The sequence below is a fragment of the Saccopteryx leptura genome, chromosome 4 (assembly GCF_036850995.1).
Source record: "Saccopteryx leptura isolate mSacLep1 chromosome 4, mSacLep1_pri_phased_curated, whole genome shotgun sequence".
Taxonomy (NCBI): domain Eukaryota; kingdom Metazoa; phylum Chordata; class Mammalia; order Chiroptera; family Emballonuridae; genus Saccopteryx; species Saccopteryx leptura.
In genome coordinates, this window is record NC_089506.1 from 35,907,193 (window position 1) to 35,928,772 (window position 21,580).

Here is a 21,580-nt window from a genome sequence, read left to right on the forward strand (position 1 = left end):
AAATAGGAAAAATCCAGGCCTGAACAGACTCCATGAGACAGCTGGAGTCACAGATTAGTTGCTTTTGTGATTATACCCTAACAGACTTGCGAGTTCAAAGGACTAACGACTTGTTTATAGGTTAAGTCACAGGCATGCCAGATTTAGCCAAATAACAATGAATAATGTTGTAGTGTATGTCCTATGCAATATTTGAGATATACACTAAAAAAATTATTTGTTGTTTATCTGAAGTTCAAATGTAATGGGCTAGCCTGTGTTATATCTGGCCATCTAACCATACGATAGGGCAGACATGCCCTCACTAGTGAAGCTGATGCAACAAAAACTAGGGCCTCGGCCATCAGGCACCGTGGGCCACGGACAGGCACATGGTGATGGTGGCCAGAAGGGGTGCGGGCCAGGCCTCCACCCACACAGCTCAGGTTGCTTAAATCACCCCTCAGGGCCATGGAGACCTAGTGCAGAATAAATGGTTTTAGGAAAATCAGAAATGAGTCTTTCTTACACCAGAATATAATGAAGTGAAATTTATGGCCATTACCTAATTCGCATGTACTATTCTAGAAAACAAAACCAGGCAATTTGTCCTGCCTGTTAACAGCTCAGTATCATTCCTCAACCCCAAATCCCTCATCTTGGGCCTGCCCAGGGAGATGTACCGGGTGATAATTTTGGATTGCAGACCAAAAAGCCTTCTCCAAGGTGCTTCCAGGAATGCTCTGACTCTACAATACCACACACACTCAGGAGAGAAGGATCATTCTGGTAGGGTTTATTTCACCAGTCCAAGAGTGCTTTCAAGCTAGTCTTCATGTGCATAAGGTAACTAAAAGAACGCACTTGAAATGTCTCTAAAATCCTAGAGTCTACACCTAACAATCATTTATACCATACACAACTGCTTAGGGGACAGATCATCATTCCTACATAGGCTCTAGAACAAACAGGAGGTAGTTGGGTCCTAGTTTTGGCCAGCAACCCTCCAATGCCATTGATTGTCAAGATCCACTCTTCTCCTGAGGGTACAGGGGGAGCTGATGGCATGTCCTGGCAGTGACCAAGTGGCAGGAGGAATGGGAGCTGGGTGTGAAGGGGGATCAGGCCAAGGCCCACAGTCCAAGCCACTCTCACTGCGTTCAGAAGCCCAAGGCCCATGGTTTGCCAACGTCTGGACCAACTGAGAAAAGGCCTCTGCTGAGGACCGGGCTTTTGAAAGTTGTAAACCTAAACCTCATCTGAGCAATCATGTGCCCCGCTGCCCAACGCTGCCGCCAACATGCATGTCTACCCAAGAGCCCGGACAGCGATGCATTGTTGGGGCGCTCTATTCAGGAACCATTGTTGTGTCTTTTGAGTGAAACGGGGCTAAAGAAGTGGACTATTTACAAGCTGGAGCTCCTGACTCCCATGCTGGGAAGTCTAGTGGCTCTGTGCCCCCTTCCTCCTGACATGCTGTGAGCAGCTTGGCCACCCCAGTGGCCTGGCCCCGGCAGCCGCCTGTCACCACCGGTGAGCTCCACGGACGCACAAAGGCCTATTCTTCCCTGCCAGCTGCGGAGGGAGGTCTCTTTTCCTCCCACCTAGGAAACCAGACACATTCCTGACTTGGAGGAGGGAGCGGCCTCCTCCTTGGCGATGCCCTTCATGTCATCGGGCATCTGCCCATCAGCACGCCACACGTTCAGCTCCCCGAAGACTCCAGTCTCGATCATCTCCTCCTGCCAGGGGATGGAGCAATTGCCGGTGGAAAACTCCTGGAAGAAATCCATATCCGCTTTATCAAAGACCACACCTTTGACGGTAGAGAAGGCCCCCACATCCTGGATGTTCTTTGCGTAGACAGTTCTGGAGTCTGGGATGAAGGGGGGAATCAGCATCCCTGTCGGAAGACAGAGAACACAGACATGAAACACACAGCGGAAGAACACAGCCATGCGCCAAGGAACCCTCCGCCTCGGTGAGAGGGCTGTGGTATTGCTGCTGCCTTCGTGGAGGAGTGTCAGGGTCGCGCACAAGGAAATCAGCACACCTGAGAGGGCCTGGGCATCCCTCGTAGAGCCCAACGGGAAGGACAGTGTGTTTGTGCCCCTCATCGTCGCCTCCCCTCATGCTGCCACATCCACCCTCACTGCAGACCCCACACACACGCCTCCCTGCCAGCCTCCCCAGGCATCGCTGTCTGCAGGCTGGACACCTGGAACCCAGCATGCCTCTTCTTCTCTCCAAAGCCGACTTTTCTCTCTAGTCTGCTCAGGAGCCGTGATTCTTCAGTCGCCAGATATAGAACCTCAGTCCCCCAAGCCCCGTCCTAGACTGAGCCTGCCTCCTCCACCTCTCACCCCCTCCCTCGTCTCAGCTCATGGGCCCTGGGCTGCCAGACCATTGCAGGGACTTCAGGACTAACTTCCTGGCTCCGGCTGCCCCTGGTTCTGATCTCTCAGAGCTGTGTGACCTCCCCCCATCCTGGGCTGGTCTCGACAGCTCTCCTGATGAAGCCCACCTTCAGATCAGCCAGGAGCCATGGCCCTTCCATGGCTCTGACCCTTCCTTGCAAAAGTACTTCTCTCACTGGGGCATCTACGACTCACTGCTCTGTCATCCTTGAGCTCCTGTATCTAGTCACATGTTTCCATATTCTGGCTGTAAGTTCTAGGTGTGTGGCTGTGTCCTAGATTTCTCCCTTGCAGACAAATGCACAGAAGCACGCACACACGCACACACATGCACATGCACACGCACACAGGATCTTGAACATGGCACTTGATAAAAAAAAATACTGGTTGAATGAATAAATTTCTCCCAAGCAGACAATTTGAGCAATCCTGATCATAGACTCAATGAAAGAACAGGGTGTGAAAATGCCAAACAGCAGATTTAGATCAGCATATTCCCTGAATGTTATACCCAACCTTTTTCAGACTGTGGCAGGCTTCTCAAAAGGCCTAATCCATTGACACCCAGTTCAGGAGTACGTGGGTGATGAACAGAGTCCTACAGGGTGGTGGCTTTAGTGGGGGGGCAGGAGGGTAGCTATCAAAGGAGCATCAACCAGGCATTCCTGCTCTGCTGACATGGAGTTAGCCCTAGACAATGCCAACAGGTTGGGCTGGGCAAGCAAGAGTCACCGAACAGACCCACCCTCTACAGCCGCCCATATCCAAAGGCATGCCGACAGTACCAGCCTCCAGCTGCCTCCAATTAATGTCTTTAAAGAGGGAATTGACGCGGAGGCCATCACAAGTCCCGTCTCTAAAACCCAGGCGCTTCTCCGGGTCCTTCTCCAGCAGTGCCTCGCAGAAGTCCTTGCTGGCCTGGCTGAACTTGTCCGAGTACTTGACCGCCTCCGAAAGGATCCTCTGCTTGAGCTCCTTGTTCTCCACCTGCACAGGGGGCCGCACATCACGTTAAACCCCTGCTGAGACCAGCAGCGTCGCCGTCCCCGGAGCTGGCACATCAGGCTGCAGGAGGTTGGGCAGCCCTAGCTGGTGCGCAGGCTGGGCTAGTGCCCCTCTCAGAAAGAAGCCCTCCCCTCATTCACAGCGGGGCAGAGATGCTCCCCTTCTGCCCAATATCTCAAGTGAAACCCGAAATGTACCGGTCAAAGTTGGGGTGCAGCATAGCTTAGGAAACTCGGGTTGACACCATGGCTCATTATATACAACCAGTCCTTAGCTACTGAAGAATAGAAAAGTAACAAGAAACAGACAGTCAACTTTATAACCAACTGAGCTGGTACAGAGGTCTTCTAACTCAGTGGTCCCCAACCTTTTTTGGGCCACAGACCGGTTTAATGTCAGAAAATATTTTTGCGGACCGGCCTTTAGGGTGGGTCAGATAAATGTATCACGTGACCAAGACAAGCAGCAAGAGTGAGTCTTAGATCAGGGGTCCCCAAACTACGGCCCGCGGGCCACATGCAGCCCCCTGAGGTCATTTATCCGGCCCCCGCCGCACTTCCGGAAGGGGCACCTCTTTCATTGGTGGTCAGTGAGAGGAGCATAGTTCCCATTGAAATACTGGTCAGTTTGTTGATTTAAATTGACTTGTTTTTTATTTTATATATTGTATTTGTTCCCGTTTTGTTTTTTTACTTTAAAGTAAGATATGTGCAGTGTGCATAGGGATTTGTTCATAGTTTTTTTTATAGTCCGGCCCTCCAACAGTCTGAGGGACAGTGAACTGGCCCCCTGTGTAAAAAGTTTGGGGACCCCTGTCTTAGATGGATGTAACAGAGGGAATCTGGTCATTTTATAAAAATAAAACATCGTTCAGACTTAAATATATATAAATAAAATGGAAATAATGTAAGTTATTTATTCTTTCTCTGCGGACCGGTTCCAAATGGCCTACGGACCGGTACCGGTCCGTGGCCCAGGGATTGGGGACCACTCTCCTAACTGGATAGAAACCTGGGGGTGCCTCTATTTCATCTTGTTTTGAATCAGCTTTATGGAGTATAATTTACACAACACAAAGTTGCATCTTCTGTGACCTGAGTGAAGGGCTTTAATCTATCTCCAGAGACACCCCACCGTCACCCCAAAAGTCCCCTGTGCCCTCTGCCGCCCACCTCCCTCTCAGGCAAACACTGACCGGTTTCCTCTCACAATAGGTTAGATATGCCTTTCCTGATATTTCCTAGAAACGAAATCATCCAGTTACCCTTCTGTGTCTGGCTTCTTTCAGTTAATGTAACAAGTTTGAGGATCATTTGTGTTAAAGCTATATTTTGGTTCCTCTCTTCCTGTCGCTATGGAGTTAAGTTCTATGGTAATGATGGACCATGGTTGGTTCACTTTGGATATCTCCTAAAAGCTCATCATGCCTGATAGCACGTGGTAAATAGGGATTCTGTTTGGGGTGTGGGGTCAGCGAGACCACTGAGATGGGACTTGGGAGCTTCTATCATAGCCCTCACCATTTTGTCTTGTTTTGCTCTTCTGAGCTGTTGAATGTCAGGAGAAAGAATTGATTATTAGAGTTCAAGGTGGAGTTGCAGCCTGACCAGGCGGTGGCGCAGCGGGTAGAGCATCGGACTGGGATGCGGAAGGACCCAGGTTCGAGACCCCGAGGTCTCCAGCTTGAGCGCGGGCTCATCTGGTTTGAGCAAAGCTCACCAGCTTGGACCCAAGGTCGCTGGCTCAAGCAATGGGTTGCTCGGTCTGCTGAAGGCCCACGGTCAAGGCACATGTGAGAAAGCAGTCAATGAACAACTAAGGTGTCGCAACGAAAAAACTAATAATTGATGCTTCTCATCTCTCCGTTCCTGTCTGTCTGTCCCTGTCTATCCCTCTCTCTGACTCTCTCTCTGTCTCTGTAAAATAAACAAACAAACAAACAAACAAACAAACAAGGTGGAGTTGCAGAGACATAGAGTGGCTCAGTGTGTTAGGTCAGGTGAGAAGTCTTTCCTCTTAGAAGACTGGGGACCTAGCCTGACCAGGTAGTGATGCAGTAAATAGAGTATCAGGCTGGCACGCAGAGGATCCAGGTTCGAAACCCCGAGGTGACTGGCTTTAGCGCAGGCTCATCAGGTTTGATCATGGACTCACCAGCTTAAGTGGAGGGTCGCTGGCTTGAGCATAGGATCATAGACTTGGTCCCATGGTCGCTGGCTTGAGCCCAAAGGTCGCTGGCTTGAAGCCCAAGGTCACTGGCTTAAGCAAGGGGTCACTGGCTTGTCTGGAGTCCCCCAGTCAAGGCACATATAGGATAACAATCGATGAACAACTAAGGTGCCGCAACTACGAGTTGATGTTTCTCATCTCTCTCCCTTCCTGCCTGTCTGTCCCTATCTGTTCCTCTCTCTGTATCTCTCATGAAAAAAAAAAAGAAGAAGAAGAAGAAGAAGGTTGGAAACTTAGTTTGTTCCCACAACTGTCATAAGGGAACAGGACTGAGGCCTGGGAGAGACCCACTAGGACAGGGGTTCCCGAACTTTTTTCACAGTGGGCCAGTTCACTGTCCCTCAGACTTGGAGGGCCGGGCCAGACTATAAAAAAAACTATGAACAAATCCCTATGCACACTGCACATATCTTATTTTAAAGTAAAAAAACAAAACGGGAACAAATACAATATATAAAATAAAAAACAAGTCAATTTAAATCAACAAACTGACCAGTATTTCAATGGGAACTATGCTCCTCTCACTGACCACCAATGAAAGAGGTGCCCCTTCCGGAAGTGCAGCGGGGCCGGATAAATGGCCTCAGGGGGCCGCATGTGGCCCACGGGCCGTAGTTTGGGGACTCCTGCACTAGGAAGTCCAGGCAGAAGGAAGAGATGGGCGTGACCCCCTAAAGACTGAAGTGGGTGGGTGAGGTGCTGTGTCTAAAGACTGCTGTTCACACCAGGTCCCTGGAGATGCCACCTTTCTCACTGACCTCCTCATTCCTGGTTATGGAGTCACCTGGGGCAGACCGCTCAGGAAAGGGACAAGGAGCGTGGGAGGCCAGGGGTCAGGGCACACGTGGCATGCCCACTTTCCTCCAGGACATTAAAAAAGGCTGCTGTGTGGTGCCTGAAGCGGGGCCTGTGGGCTCGTAGCATCCTGGGAGGGGGTTCTTAGTATTCGTCTGCAGTGAAGAGCGCGAAGGCCGTCCAAGGGACCGGGCAGCGCAGCGGGGCCAGGGAGGGGGCTGAGTGCTCGTGGGGGCGGGGTTGGGAGGCTGAACTGCTCCTCGGTGTCGGGAGCGCATGAGCTAGAGTCACTGTGTCCCCCCTCTTCTGCCCATGAAAGACTTACCACGAGAAGCCCAGTGCTCAAGATTTAAGCAGCTTCCCCCCAAGGAAGGGTGATCACCAGGTCAGCGGCAGCAACACCTGCTCCTATGACACCCCACCCTATAAGGAGAGTCAACCCCAGTACAGTTGCAGGGACACTGGCTAGGCCACCTCCTACCTTCTCTCCTCGAGCTCGGAAGGGTCCTCTGGCCACAATCATCTCATACAGCGTGACTCCCAGGGCAAAGTAATCCACGGAAAAGTCATACTCCTCGCCCCGCAGGAGCTCTGGGGCCATGAAACCTGCCGGGCAAGAGCACAGTGTGGACGCAGGCGCAGCCGCGAGGTGCTGAGCACAGAACCATTGCTCCCGTGTGCACATTGTGCAGGGTTCTGTCACTATGACACTTGGGACAGAAAATCCTGGGGGGGAGGGTCTGTCCTGCACACTGCAGGGTGTTGAGTAGCATCCCTAGCCTCCACCCACCCCAGTTGTGAAGACCAAAATGTCTCCAGACGTTGCTGAGTGTCTCCTAGGAGCAAATTGCCCCTGGTTGAGAACCACTTCTCTATACGCATGGTGTGAAGCCTCATCTCCCCTTAGGCGCACCGTGACAGACAGAGCGCTGGTTCTTGCTTGCCTCTCAGGCACCAGTGTGACCTGTAGGGCCATGAGCGTGTGTGGTTGTAAGGGCTGCAGAGACAGGCACTACAAAATACTTCCTGAAAGGGAACAAAAGGACAGATTTAAGCCAAGACATTCCAAAGAGGGAGTGGGAGAGGGTACTGTCCTAAGAGTCACACTTGAGGCTGCTGCTCACAGGTGTCACCAAGGCTGGGCTCTCAGCACTCAGGGAGGCCTTGTTCTCCGCTGATGAGTCCGTATATCAGCAGCCTTCAGTAGCACTTACTCCAGCTGACTCCCATGCCATGCTTACTGTGCAGCAGGTGAAAGTACAAAGTAATCTCATTAATCCTCCTGACACCCAGAAGTGCCATTACTTCTCCCTAGTCTTAGGGAGCTAATTTGGTCAAGATAACATAGATAGTACGTAACAGAGAAAGATTCAAACCCAGGCATCAGAGCTTCGAAACACTGTATTATCCTTTGGTATGGTAATTAAACCCACTATCACTCCATCTAATGGGCTTCCTATAACTTGGTTTTCATTTGTATCAAAATTATTCAAGGTACATAATGAATTAGCTAGTTCTACAGAACCTGTTCCTAAAAATAATAATGTCCTAACCCTTCCTGATCCCTCCTCCTTCACCTCATGCCAGTCTCAGGATTCTTTGAGCTGATCATTTTGGAAGTAATATCCGTACCTTTAAATAACATGCTCATATTGCTCGTTTTGCACTTCCCAGTTGAATCCGCGTTCTGGAAGTTGAGGGTCTGTTCCTCTTCCCTCCACTGCCCTGCACACTCTTCTTCCTCCTCCCTCTCCGGATACATCACCTGGCTGGTCTGCACTCAGCTCACACTCCTCCCCACGAATCAAAAACTAAGCCCCAGTTATAGCTCCTTCCTGACATGATTAAAGACAGAGCACCTGGTCTTTCGTTTCATTTGCTTTATTCTCTGTGTTCTTATTATCAATTTGACCTTAAATTCTCTGACAATGCTCTAATATTGTGCTGATATAGTAAATATTTCGTCAATTTCATCCTTGTCAGAAAGTCTTCTGGAACCATCTAACCTGCTCTAACATGGAGTTTGGTGTGCAACCAGCAGCCTAGAATCTCCCTGCCATCCTGAAACTGTTGGTCTCTCTCTGTGTCCTCCTTCCAAGAAGCTCCACTTTTTGGTCGGCTCCCTTATTTTGGTCAAGTAGCTCCTTGAGGGCCACAGCACTGAGGCTGACAGGCAGTAGGTTGAGGGAGAGTAGGGGGGCAGGTGCCACCACCATGTTGGGCCTGAGGCGGGCGCTATAGGCGCCGACGGAATGAGTGGGCATGCAGGGCGGTGACCGCAGCCTGGGACCTGCCTCTCTGATAGCGGCCGGAAGTGGCCACAGTGGCGGTGCCATGAGTGGAGGCACCTCTTACATCCGCAGCAAGATCATCCTTATCTCCGAGGCGAAGGTTTGTTCCGAGAGCATCCTCTACACCACTGACACCGAGAACTCCACTATAGCTCTCGCCAAAGTTTGGTCCTTTGGTACAGAAGACAGACCAACAGATTGTCCAATACCATCTGGAGATGAAGTCTCTGAATACATTATGTTCCGGAGAAATGATATTAAAGATCTCACTGTCTGTGAGCTGCCATAAACACCGTGTTCATTGCCTCAGGACCCAGCTTTCGTTCAGCCTTCACTAGGTTAATCTACTAATTCATTCCAGTCACTGGGTTTCGAGGGACCTTTTGGCAAGATGTCAAGGTATACAGTTCAGACCAACTTCACAAGTGCAGCAGCAATCTGGTGGTGTTGTGTTGCTGGAAGCTCCTTGGCATCCTTTGGAACAGAAACATCAAATAGAAGCACCCTCTCCCAAAGTAGTGCAGTTGATTCTGCCTTTACACGGGATACCAGATCTGTAAAAACAGAGTTGTCTCAAGGTCTTCAAGTCCTCAGTTAGAGCCTTTGAGAAAAACCCCTACCATGGAGCAAACAGTACAGCCTGTCTTGGCCCGCGTACCTGCTCAGGTACCTGTTGGGAGAAGGAGCCCTGTATCAACCAGGCCTTTATGATCTACTGGCCAGAAAGCAACAGCAAATCAAGCGCACAGGCAAGCTGAATGACACAACATTTCGGGACCAAAAAATGAGTGACTCAGAAATGATAGCAAGAGACAAGTCACTCTAGGCGCTCCTTTCAGCTCTAAGGAGAGGGCGTGGGGGTCACCAAGGTGACCAGAGAAGATGTGGTATTAGATAAGATGGTCCTATGACGTTTGAGAAGGACTTTGACTTTGAAAGAGCAAATGCACAATTTCACAAAGAGGAAACTGACAGGAAGTTTCATATTAAACGAATTGAAAAAGATAAACCTGCCCTGGCCGGTTGGCTCAGTGGTAGAGTGTCAGCCTGGCGTGCAGGAGTCCTGGGTTCAATTCCCAGCCAGGGCACACAGGAGAAGCGCCCATCTGCTTCTCTACCCCTCCCCCTCTCCTTCCTCTCTCTCTCTCTCTTGTTCCCTCCTGCAGCCAAGGCTCCATTGGAGCAAAGTTGGCCCGGGCGCTGAGGATGGCTCTGTGGCCTCTGCCTCAGGTGCTAGAATGGCTCTGGTTGCAACAGAGCGACGTCCCGGATGGGCAAAGCATCGCCCCCTGGTGGGCGTGCCAAGTGGATCCCGGTCGGGCGCATGCGGGAGTCTGTCTGACTTTCTCCGTTTCCAACTTACAAAAATACAAAAAAAAAGAAAAGAAAAGAAAAGAAAAAGATAAACGTGAGAAATCTATAGATGGTGAAGATAAAGGAGACTCAGGAGTTGGTACTGGAAACAGTGAAGGAAATGCAGATGAAGGTCCACTTGGACTTAGTTGCTATTATGACAAAACTAAATCCTTCCTTGATAGTATTTCTTATGCTGATAATGGAGAGTGGAGATCAACCTGGGCCAAAGAAGGAAGAGCAAATGCAGAAACATTTGTAATCCAACTTCGTCCAAACTAGGACACAGAGGCAGAGGAGTTATTGGTTTCCATGGTGACCGATGGCATGGTGGCAGCAGAGGTGGTACCTTCACCACCTTTGAGGATTTTGCGATGGATTCAGAGGAGGCCATGGGGGCAGGGAGCTTGCAGATTCTGAATACAGGGAAGACAACAAAGTAGCTGCATAATCTACAAACAAGTCTTCTGAAAACAGGTGAATTTCTAGCTCTTCATGGTCCTGAGAATTGGTTTCAGTCTTTACAAAGAATGAAGTTGTGAATTCGCTATTTGTCATCAGCACTGGGATTTTTTTTGTTAGTTTTTCTCCTTAATTTCAAAGATATGGTGCCATTATATTGGCAGGAACAGCTTATCTTTCTAAATTAGCATTAAATGTATTGAAATAGCAGAAGGTTAAGTAATTTCTTATGAATAGTTAAGCAAAAGCAGTATTTCAGTGGCACTCACAAGTACATTTTCATCACTGAAGGTATTATCACTAAATTGTACTTGGCAATTATTGAAAATTACCTGCAGATAGTGCCGTGATACTGCACTTCAAGCCACAGAAGGGGTGAGTGAGTGTGTGTGCACATATGTGTGTCTTTGGCCCTATGTCGCTCTTGCGAGCTTTTTTTTTTTAGAAATCCTATAATATCTCTTTTGAGGTAATTTATTTCATCAATTAATTAGTGTGCTAAATGATAGGAAATTTTGTCAGTCAACTAGTATACACAGTAAATACTGTTTCTCAGGCAACAATAACTCTTTTTATATAGTTGTAAAGCTCTATAATGTTTTTAAGAACTTTTGTATCTGAAACTGCCTTTATTGTGCCTTAATACTTAACTGACCATTTGGTTTGGTATAAAATTCTAGGTAAGAAATCATTTTCTCTCCTATTTTTAGGACATTTTTCCATTGTCTTCTCACTTCCAATATTACCTGGGTGGGGTAATTACGACCCTTTTAGAGGTAAGGAAGTGTAAGCAACTTCTCCAAGGTCTCAGAGATAGATGGTGTTAGAGCCTGGAGTCCAACTGGGCAGCCCTATGTTGGGTCCATGTGCCTAAGTACTGTGCTGTCTAACTCTATGTGTTCCTAATCATGTGCTTTATGCCTCCTTCTCAGATAGAAAATGCCATGTTCAGCAAAGCAAGAAAGAACTTGTCAGACATCTGTGTCTGGTTGAGTCCAACTTCCAGAAGCAGGCCAGTTGCCCCACATTATCTCTTCTGTTTCCATGTCCAGTCTATGCCATATTTGGGGTACTAGAGCCATGTGCTGAGCTCCAGTGTTGAAGATCAGCAAGATTTGGACCTCTACTCCCTAACTACCTCCTGTGTAGAAGTCAGACCAGCATGTGGGAAGGGTAAACAGGCCAGTTTCTGAGGTCACTACTGGGACAAGGGGCAGGTGTTATAAGTTGGGCACGGGCTTCTGTGGGTGGATGACTTTAGATATTCCAAAGTAAGCAAAGCTAATTGTGTGCCTTTATTTCTGATTCTTCCTGGTCCTTCAATATACTTGTGCTTGTGGTGAATTTCCAAGAGGGTGATGTGCGTGGCAACACCGGCCCAGCTGATGTGACTGGAGAATCATTTTTCCCCAAAGAGGTTACAGGGATCAAATTCAAAAAACCTCCTGGCCCCAAATACACCTTTGTAAGTTCTACTTTTTAGGAAAATTACATTATTGTCCAGAATGTTCAGACTCATGGAAAAGGTATGTTCAACAGACCACAACTTCTAGATTAAAACTGGGCCCAAGAGACGGGCAAATCAGATCACAGAGACACAGTCATCTCCCGTGAAAAATAACTCAGCGGTACCTTCTAGTCTGTTCCACCCAGCTCAGTCTCAAATGATGCATCCATCTTTTTGTATCCTTAGGGTCTTACGTGGCACCTCGGGCAAAGCAAGAGCCAACAAATATTTGTTGTGTAAATAAGTGAATGAATGAATGAGCGAATGAATGAATCAGCAAAGACTACCTCAGTCTAGTTACTAATTCTTCCATATGTTGATTCATCTCCTCCTCCTGGCTGGAAACTCATTGTGGACAGAGATCATACCTTATATCTCTTCTGTGCACCCCACCGGGCTGGCACAGCGCTCGCCAAGGCTAGTCCCCTGTTTATAGTCAAGTGCAGACTCAGAGGCTCTGGCTCTAGGTTGAGCCTAGAGCCGGTACGGCGCAGAGGGGCTGAAGAAGAAGGATCCATAGGGCAGCACCTGTGTCTTTGCTGGATGCCTAGCTAAGTTACCGTAACTTCAGCATCTGCTGCAGCTCTTGGAGGGTCATACCCTGTGCCTGAGCCCAGATGCTCAGAGCCACACCTGTCTGTTCTAGTCTAGGGAACCGCCCACCTGGAAAGTTTCTTCACTCTATTCAAGGCTGTGGCTCGGTGGCCACAGCAAAGCCTACGGGGCCCCCTGGTGGCTACCAGAGCCCTCACACTCAGTACAGACAAGGTCAGGCTATATCTCTGAGGTCAAACTACTTCAAATCCTACATTTTGGAGTTTTCCGGGGCTTTCTCCTAATGATCTGAAACACCCTGAAATAGGTGAGTGATGTTTCCACTCATACCAGTAGTGGAACTTCTTAGATTTTGGCTGAGGATCCAGAAAATTCAAGATTGGACAGACTTTTCCCTAAATAGAGCCACATATGAGAACAGACACTGTGGTGACAGGCAAACCCCCGAAAAGCCCAAAGCACAAGGATTGGGAGGATTCTGTGACACAAAGCAAGAAATCCAGAACTTTTCGCAACTGCATGTTAACACTAACACTGATTTTTCAGGTGGGGAGGAGCCGCCCGGCAGGGGCGTACCTGCTGCAGAGGCCAGTTCTTCTGGTTTCGCTCTTTGGTCTGAGGAATGAGGGAGCTGTTTCCCTATGAGCCCCAGCACTCACTGTGCCACCCACCCCGGGTCACAGAGACCCCCAGGGCCCCAAGGCCTCACCACGCTCCCACCCTTGCCCTCAGGCCCTTACCTGGGGTCCCTGCGTAGCCCTTGGTCTTGGTCTGCCCTTCCTTCAGTTCCACGGCCAGCCCAAGGTCAGAAATCCGGATATTGCCTGAAAAGCAAACATGGGCTGAGGTCATATGCAGCTCCACAGAACAAAGGTGCCTGGTGTTTCTGGAGCCCACAGGAGCCACGAACCAGCCTCTGCATATACCCACAAATGCACACAAACCTGTGCACACAAATACTCATGGATGTGTGCATGCACCTACAAGCACACTTGTTCACACGTGCACACACACATGTGCATTTACATACTCGTAGGCACACTCGGGCGAGGGGGGAGACCTCAGCATCCAGGTGCCTCTGCGCCCCAGCCAGACAACACAGGGACTGAGGGGTCCCATCAGTGCCTGCAACCTGAATTCGGAGCATCATCTGTCTACTAAGATCCGGTTCCTCCTCTGCTTTCTCTTCCCCAAGCTCTCTCTGCAGCAATGGCCTTTAAGAATGCCCAACATTATGCAACATAATCAAATGTCAAAATAATCTGGAGATGTTTTCTCTGAACATATGTACCCCGATTTATCAATGTCACTGCATTAAAATTAATTTTTAAAAAAAAAGAATGCCCAACATTTGTGTGAGTTGGTGACCGAAGGGGAGGGAAATGTAAAAGGATATAAAGGAAGCTGAAAACTCCGTTTATTTTCTGGCAAGAATCCCAATTTGACTTTACACAGAAGAAAAGAGTGAGAGTGAGAATTTGGCCATAAAATATTAATCCTTTACCAATAGTTTCAGAAGCTAGAGAAATTAACTTCCTGTAACTCTAGTGCCTCATGATGCCCCAAATTTCATCAAAGTCCATCCAAAATCTCTATTTGGAGATAATATCATTCTGTTGCAAAATGACGCAAGAAACAATAAACTGAAGTGTCTTGTTGCCACTTAAAGCTGTGACAAGCGTTTGTCAAAACCAGCCCACCCCCCTCCAGGTGACCCACGGGGCCACAAAGTCCAGCCAGGCCAGGGGAGGCCGGGAGGAGAGCCCAGGCGAGAGGACGCCGCCTCACCTTCGTCGTCCAGGAGCACGTTCTCGGGCTTGAGGTCGCGGTAGACGATGCCCCGCTGGTGCAGGTGCTCCAGGCCGCTGATGATCTGGGCCGTGTAGAAGACGGCTCGCGGCTCCTGGAAGCCAGGGTTCTCCTCATCCACATTGTAGATGTGGTACCTGGGGGCAGACTGTGCGGAGGCCTGTGCTTCTCTGGCACAACTGCCAGCGTGTAACCACGGTTTGGGTGGAAGTAAACTCTCAGGAAAACAGGGAGGGCCTCAGAAGCCCCGTGCCACGTCAGCAAAGTGTCTGCCCACCTGGGGGCCTCCGTGTTTGGTCAGAGCCTGTGGCAATGTCAAGACCCCCGCAGCCGGTACCAGCACCTTCAAGACCCTTCACCACAAGGGTTACGGGGACACACGGGGTAGCAAAGGGCAGTCCTCTCTCCTGCCTCCCCAGCCCTGGCCTGCAGAGGCCCTGAGCCATTCCACCATTGCCGCCCAAACACGTGCGGGCAGAGGAAGCAGAGAACGTCTGCGTGAGCAGCCTGAGCTACCCTCAATGTTACTGGTTACTACAGTCACGTGGGCGCGTGGGTGCGTGCACCCGCCCACGCACGCGGACTCCGAGGTGGGCCTGCAGCGGGGCCTCCCCCAGCCTCCCCTGGTCTTAAGTGTTCTTTCTCATGTTTTCCACTATCACATTTTATACAGGGACAAGACATAGCTAATAAAAGGAAATAAAGTACTTAACTGGATAGTAACCAGGGAGAGTAGAAGTAGACCAAAATAATAAAATGCCAATAAAAAAACTCTCCAATCAGCCAGAGCACAAGATAGCTGGCATAATAGTATAAACAGCTTTTATATTACATTTATAGTATAGTATAGTATAGTATAGTATAGTATAGTATAGTATAGTATAGTATAGTATAGTATGGTTTAGTATAGTGTGGTATAGTATAGTATGGTGTGGTCTAGTATAGTATAGTATAGTGTGGTCTAGTATAGTATAGTATAGTGTGGTCTAGTATAGCGCAGTGTAACATAGTGTAGTTTAATATCTCAGTATAGTACAATATAGTGTACTGCAGTGTAGTATAGTTTAATATAGTACATAATATAATGTAAAGTATAGGATAGTGTAATATACTATAGTGTATTGTAGTGTAGTATTATAGTATTAGTATAAAGTAGTGTAATATGGTATAGTTATAGTATAGGGTAATACCGTATAATGCAGTTTAGTATAGTAAAGTATAATATGATGCAGCACAGTATAGTGTAATATAGTACAATGTGGTACAGTATGGAATGGTGTAATGCGGTATTGTATAGTACAATATAGAATAGTAAGTACGGTGCTGTGTGGTAGAGTGTGGTGTAGCACAGTATGGCAGAGTGTGCTATAATACAGTATAATGCAGTAGAGCAGCGATTTTCAACCAGTGTGCCACAAAAAATTGTAAAACATGCAATACTTGACTATTTAGTTAGAAATGCTGACCTCTTTTTCCTTAGATTATCAAATAAGAAAATGACAATAGCCAATGGTGTGAATGAATCAAAATTATACTTATTTTTTAGGTTGAGGGGGTCAGGTCAGCAAAAAAATAAAATAAAGTTTTTTGGTGTGCTGCAGAATTTTAGTAATTAGTTTAGCCGTGAGATGAAAAAGGTTGAAAATCACTGCAGTGGAGTATAGTCTCATGATCATTTCTACTCTAAGTTATGCTATTTGCACATCCTACACCCTTCTGCTCCTCTGCTACTCAGTCAAGCCCTCAGAATCCTCATTGGGAAAATGGGGCCAAAAAAACCTTACCTGGCGGAGTTCAGTGGAGATGAAACTATGTGGATGGGAGGATGCAAATAATAGCAACCCCAACGCCCCCACTCCTACGTTTGTGTAAGCAACTGTGACACTCTTCTAAGTGTGTTAACTGTATTAACCTACTCCCAACAACCTCTGAACACGGTCTTATTTCTCACGCCCACTTCATGGATCAGCACACTGAAGCGAGAGCAGCCAGACTGCCCCCGCTAGCGAGTGGGTCTTTCCCCTGTGACAGCCAGTGACCTGATTTCCCCTCAGATCCCTGGTAAATCCAGACACTGTACATTGCTGCCACCTCACTTCTCTCTGCCAGGTGGCAGCCAAAGTCATGGTTCCCAAAGTTGTCTGTGTTACATTTTTATCCTTGCCATCATCCCCAAGAGTGGATCATTGATGAAGCTGGTCTTCGTCTTTTAATACAAGGCCCTTAACTCCCATGAGGTCCCACCACCTACCCCTTTATTATTTATCTATCCAACTAACACTCAACCCACAGCTCCACGTGCTGCTCACCCCACTAACTTTGCCCAGTGCACACAAACCCGTCTTCTAAAGAGCCATAGTCCCCACCCCACCCCCATGGGATTCCTGCATTTCACGAGACTGAGGACACATCGTTTTGAATATCAGCAACCAGAAGACAGAAAGGAATGGATTTTGATGTGGATTTTCCTCAAATGTCACCGTGTTCTCTGCATGTAGGAAGCAGGCCCGCTGGGCCCCAGAGGTCCCCTCCCTAAGCTGAGCCACTGAGCCTCCCAGTCCCACTCCCACATGGAAGAGAGGAACCCATTTACCTTAAGTCGCCTCCATTCATGATGGTCATCACCAGACAGAGGTCAGTTTTGGTTTCAAACGCATAGGCCAGAGAGACTATAAACCTGCTGTGTACTTTCGCTAGAATCTTCTTCTCTACTATTGCTCCCTGAAAGGCAAGATGTCAAAAAAGTACCCAGGTTTAGGCGGGGAAGTGGCATTGCCATAAAACACCAAGCTTTGCAAACCAGAACACGTTCTACTAACACAGAAACAGAGCTGCAACTATATTTTAAAAGCGATTTGCACAAAGGAATTGCGAACAACTTAAAATCAGACATGCAAATTAGTCATGCACTGATCAGTGGTTTACAACCTTTTTATACTTGGGGACCGGTGAAAATAGGAGAATTATTTCAGGGATCGCTAAGGCAGAAATCACTCTGAGCATAAGCGAATTTGACTAAGATCATTGGGTCTATACTCTTCATACAACAGGGTGGTTAACACTTTCTTGAACCAACACGAAATGTCTGGTGGGCCAGTCCGCAGACCGGCGGTTGAAAATCACAGGTATGGAGGACATCAGGATTCCTGCAGCCTCCAGCAAGCGGGACTCAAACCAACCAGTCCCTAAAATTCCAGCACGGCCCCCGACTACCTGTTCAATGCTGACTTTCCTTCCCATCCATCCTTACATCTAACCAATCATCCTGCCAAAATCTCAGCCCCATTCCTCCTGGCTGAACCTCTCTCTGGGCAGTGGACAGCTGAGGTCCCAAACCACCCCACATCTTGTTCATTTTCTCTTTATTTTAAAACCTCATAATATCCATTTAACATGTTTTGGAAGTTGTGTTTGGGTAAGGAGAGTAGAATCTCTTTCTGGAGGAGAAATTCTTGATGTTGAGAGTGGCCCCTTTCTATCCACACTGCATGAGAAGATTTGGGGTTGATTTTACTTTGTATTCAGTTCAAGGCCAGTCGTGAACTCAGGAGAGGAGACTGGAGAGCTCTATTTGCTGGATTAAAGTTATGGGCAAATAGCCAAGAGGAAGGGATAGCTGCTTCCCCCCCCCCTCAAAGTCCCACAGGGAGAGCACCACCCAGGAGCCCCAGGAGGTCCTCTGTGACGCCGCAGCTTACCCCGAAGAGCTGCGTTTGTGCAGAGCACAGCGGCGCCGTGCAGCGGCCCAGGGCCGAAGGACCGTGCAGTCATCATGTGTGGCTGAGAGATGAGCTCCTAAGACACTAAGCAGCTTTCGCTGATCCTGCCTAAATGGGGTCTGATTCCAGTTAAAGAGAGCAGACCCCTCAGAGCCACCTGCCTGTGCTCCCGTTCACCCCTGTCTCTGAGAACAGTAGCTCTTGGGGAACAGTCTGCACCCAGCATCACGGACAGGCTCAGCCTCACATAAAAGAGCAGCAGCGGCCCTGCCTAGATATTCCCTGTGTGTTCTCCATCACAGCAGAAGCCAGGGCCTGGGAAAGCCCCAGATAATCAGAGTACAGAATCGGAGAACACTCCCCCAATAGCCTCCCCCAACACTGCTACCGTGTTTGGGGGTGTTCGTGAAAACCAAGGATGACGCAGAACGTGGAGCATCTTCCACACCAACAAATGCGACGCCTGCTTTCTGAGGAGGGGCGTGAGCAAACCCCGTTTGTGTCAGAGCAGGAGGCTGATAGTTAAGAGCAGCTGGGCAAACTGCGCCACAGGCCAGGAGGACCGAGCGGCCACACGCTGCCTCCTTTGGCCACTCCGCTCCGGCCAGGCCCGGCTGCTGTGCTGACACGGGGCTGACTCAGGTCAAGGGGACTCGGATGGACTAGAATCCAGCCGGCGGCTGCACAATGAAAGGAGCTCGACGTCCACGTGGTAAGGGGAGCCAGCCAGCGAGGGCACCGCGTGAAGCTGGACGGGGCACCCTCCCAGCCTGCTGACCCACCCGCCCACCTGCCCGATCTAAGAGCTGCCCTCCACTGCACACAGTTGTGCTGCCCACCTGGTACCCCTTCCTCTTCTTCAGCCTCTTCTTGTTCAGCTTCTTACACGCGTACATCTTGCCGGTTGCCTTCATCTGGCAGGCCGACACCTCGCCGAAGCCCCCTTTCCCTAGCACCCTGAAGTCCAGGAACCAGTCCTCGCCGGTGGGCTGGGCCTCCAGCCACTTCCACTGCAAGAACCGCAGGAAGTGCAGGCTGCCCAGGTACTCCTGGAACGGGGCCTGGCCCAGGTGGTCCAGGGTGGCCCGCAGGAGGGGCTGGAAGAGCCCGTCCCCGATCACCACGGGCCCCTCCCGGAACTTCCCCACTGTCCCTTCGTCCAGGAAGCTGCAGAAGAGCTTGGCCTGGGGGTCCAGGTACTCAGCCAGGATGGCCCGGGCCTTCTGCGGCCTCAGGTCATCATCGGCCGTGTCGTAATCCTCGATGTCCTTCCAGAGCTCCAGGGCCGGCACGTGTCTCTCCTCGGCCTTCAGGAACTGCTGGAAAAGCTGCTTGCCAATGGGCTGCTCCGAGCACACGCTCCGGAACTCCAGGTCCAGGCTGTCCCGGAGGGCCTCGCACTTGGAGAGTGGGGGCAGCTTGAGCTTGGATCGGTACTTCTTGTCCCGGGAGGACGGTCCACTGCTCCCATCGAAGCTGCCTCTGGCGGCAATGAAGGCAGAGTTGGCCACCACCGTCTCCAGGGAGCCGAAATCCATCCCGGCGCCCGCGTCCCACCGCTCAGGCTATCTGGGGGCCATGAGTTGGCCCTCGATGTCAATGTCCAGAGAGGACCTGATCCGCTGCCCTTGGCCTGTGCCTGTCCCTGGCTCGAGGGACAGTAGGCGTCCCGGCCAGTACGGGGATGACTCGGGGCCACACCAGGAGCCCCCGGGGAAGCCCAGCTGACACAGCTCAGGCTAAATCCCGGCCCAGGGTTATGGAGGACGCACTCTGGGCGGGGCGGCCAGCAGGTGCCAGAAAAAGACAATCCCCTAAGCCGCTCCCAGAAGGATTAGACGGCTGCCTGTGGGGCTCCTTCCTCTGACACCGTCTCTGTCTTCACACGCCCAGGACCCCTGGGCACACCTCGCTGAAGCCCCAGGACTCAGTGTCCAGTCCTGTGCCCTAGGCAGCCAGACAGACCGCCCGTTTGTCTTCTTGAGGGGACACGAGGCCACTGAAGGGAGGTAGATGAGGGCTCCAGGAGAAATGTTAACTTATGAGGATGCCTGGTTTCTTTCCCCGGCATATTTTAGTTTTATCTTATTTTATCTTGAAGAAAACCTGCTGTAATAGGAATGAGAGAGAGAGAGAGAGAGAAACCGCTGTCAGCAGCTTCCTGGGGTGTCCACCAGGGAGACCACTGGCCCCAAGCACCCAATCAGTGTGTGAGGACTGACGTCTGTCCTGATCTGACACGGGCGACAGCTGTGTTCCCATGTCATGCTGCTGGCTGGCCCCGAGGACCTAAAGTAACCCCGGCACTTGCTGAGAGGTCAGCTCCGCATCAGTTCCTTCCCCGCACCTGGGGTTTGCCCACCAAGCCAGAATGGCAAGAGAAGCATTGGGGTGAGGTGAGGACAGGGAAGCAGAAGACCCCCTGGTACACCAGGACTGAGGCCCCGCACAGAGAGAGGCGGGAGTGCGTGAGAGAACGAAGAGGCAGGGGGCACACCTGGGGCACTCCTGGGGCACACCTAAAGCACAACTGGAACACCTCTGAGGGATGCCTAGGACACACTGGGACTCGGCTGAGACACATCTGGGGTACACCTCGGGATGCTAGGATCAATACAAATGTCAGCCTCCTGAGGTTACAGCCCTGTCTGTCTATTCTAGTACCCGGAGGGCGCTCAGCAAATGTTGGGGAAAGAATGCCGAGGAAGTGAGTAGGAGGCTGGTTATAGTATAAAGAGGGGAGGAAATGAGGGTTTCGGAAACACACAATGCCCGAGCCAGAGAGGCCGGGGTCCTCCCAGCCCACCCATCTGTTCTGTGTGGGAGAAGAACGTCTCGGAGGGCAGTGAGATTCCGCCAGGGAGTGCAGGACAGGCGGGATCCTCTGCAGCAACTGGGGATGTGGAAATGAGCACCTGCAGGCTGTGCAGCTCTGGTCCCCTGCCTCCAACCCCCTGCCTGGTCGGTGGGTCCAGTCCGGCCACTTATTAGCAGGTAACCTTAGGCCCATCGCTTAACCCCTTGAGTAGTGAGTTTATTTCATGCTTGCTGACCCCTGGGAGTGAGTTGTTTTTTTTTCAAAAAATGGAATTAGTTCCAGTTACAGTTTTATGAACTTAAAATCATGTTTGTGTGATAACCAACTTATAAAAACAAGAAGAACATACATTTGCCTTTTCTTAATGTTGCCTTACATGCTTTTAAAATAAAATTTTTTGTTATCTGGATGGTCAGGAGGTACGGGGACATTACATGAACATTTGTACGACTCAAAGGGTTAACCTTGTCCTGACTACCCGATCAGGATTCAAATGGAACAGTGGTATCCGTGGTGTGTTATAAAATGTGGGACCCCTGGTAGCATTTCCCGTAGTGTGTCCTGGGTCAGTGCTTCCCCATGGCACCAGGCAGGCAAATCGCCTGGATATCTTGCCGAAATAAAGATTGTGTTTCAGCGGC

At 49.9% G+C, this 21,580-nt stretch overlaps 1 protein-coding gene and 1 pseudogene across 1 annotated transcript; one reads left to right on the forward strand and one right to left on the reverse strand.

Moving 5' to 3' along the window:
• Positions 1-760: 760 nt before the first annotated feature.
• GRK1 (G protein-coupled receptor kinase 1) lies at positions 761-20,114 on the reverse strand. Its single transcript, XM_066380493.1, has 7 exons — positions 18,961-20,114; positions 16,996-17,123; positions 14,382-14,539; positions 13,334-13,417; positions 6,907-7,031; positions 3,182-3,383; positions 761-1,882 (listed from the first exon to the last, which is right to left on the reverse strand). Exons 1-7 carry the CDS (start codon positions 19,657-19,659, stop codon positions 1,584-1,586), a joined length of 1,695 nt encoding a protein of 564 aa, XP_066236590.1. The 5' UTR covers positions 19,660-20,114; the 3' UTR covers positions 761-1,583.
• LOC136402754 (protein LSM14 homolog A-like) lies at positions 7,043-13,324 on the forward strand (annotated as a pseudogene).
• Positions 20,115-21,580: the final 1,466 nt, after the last annotated feature.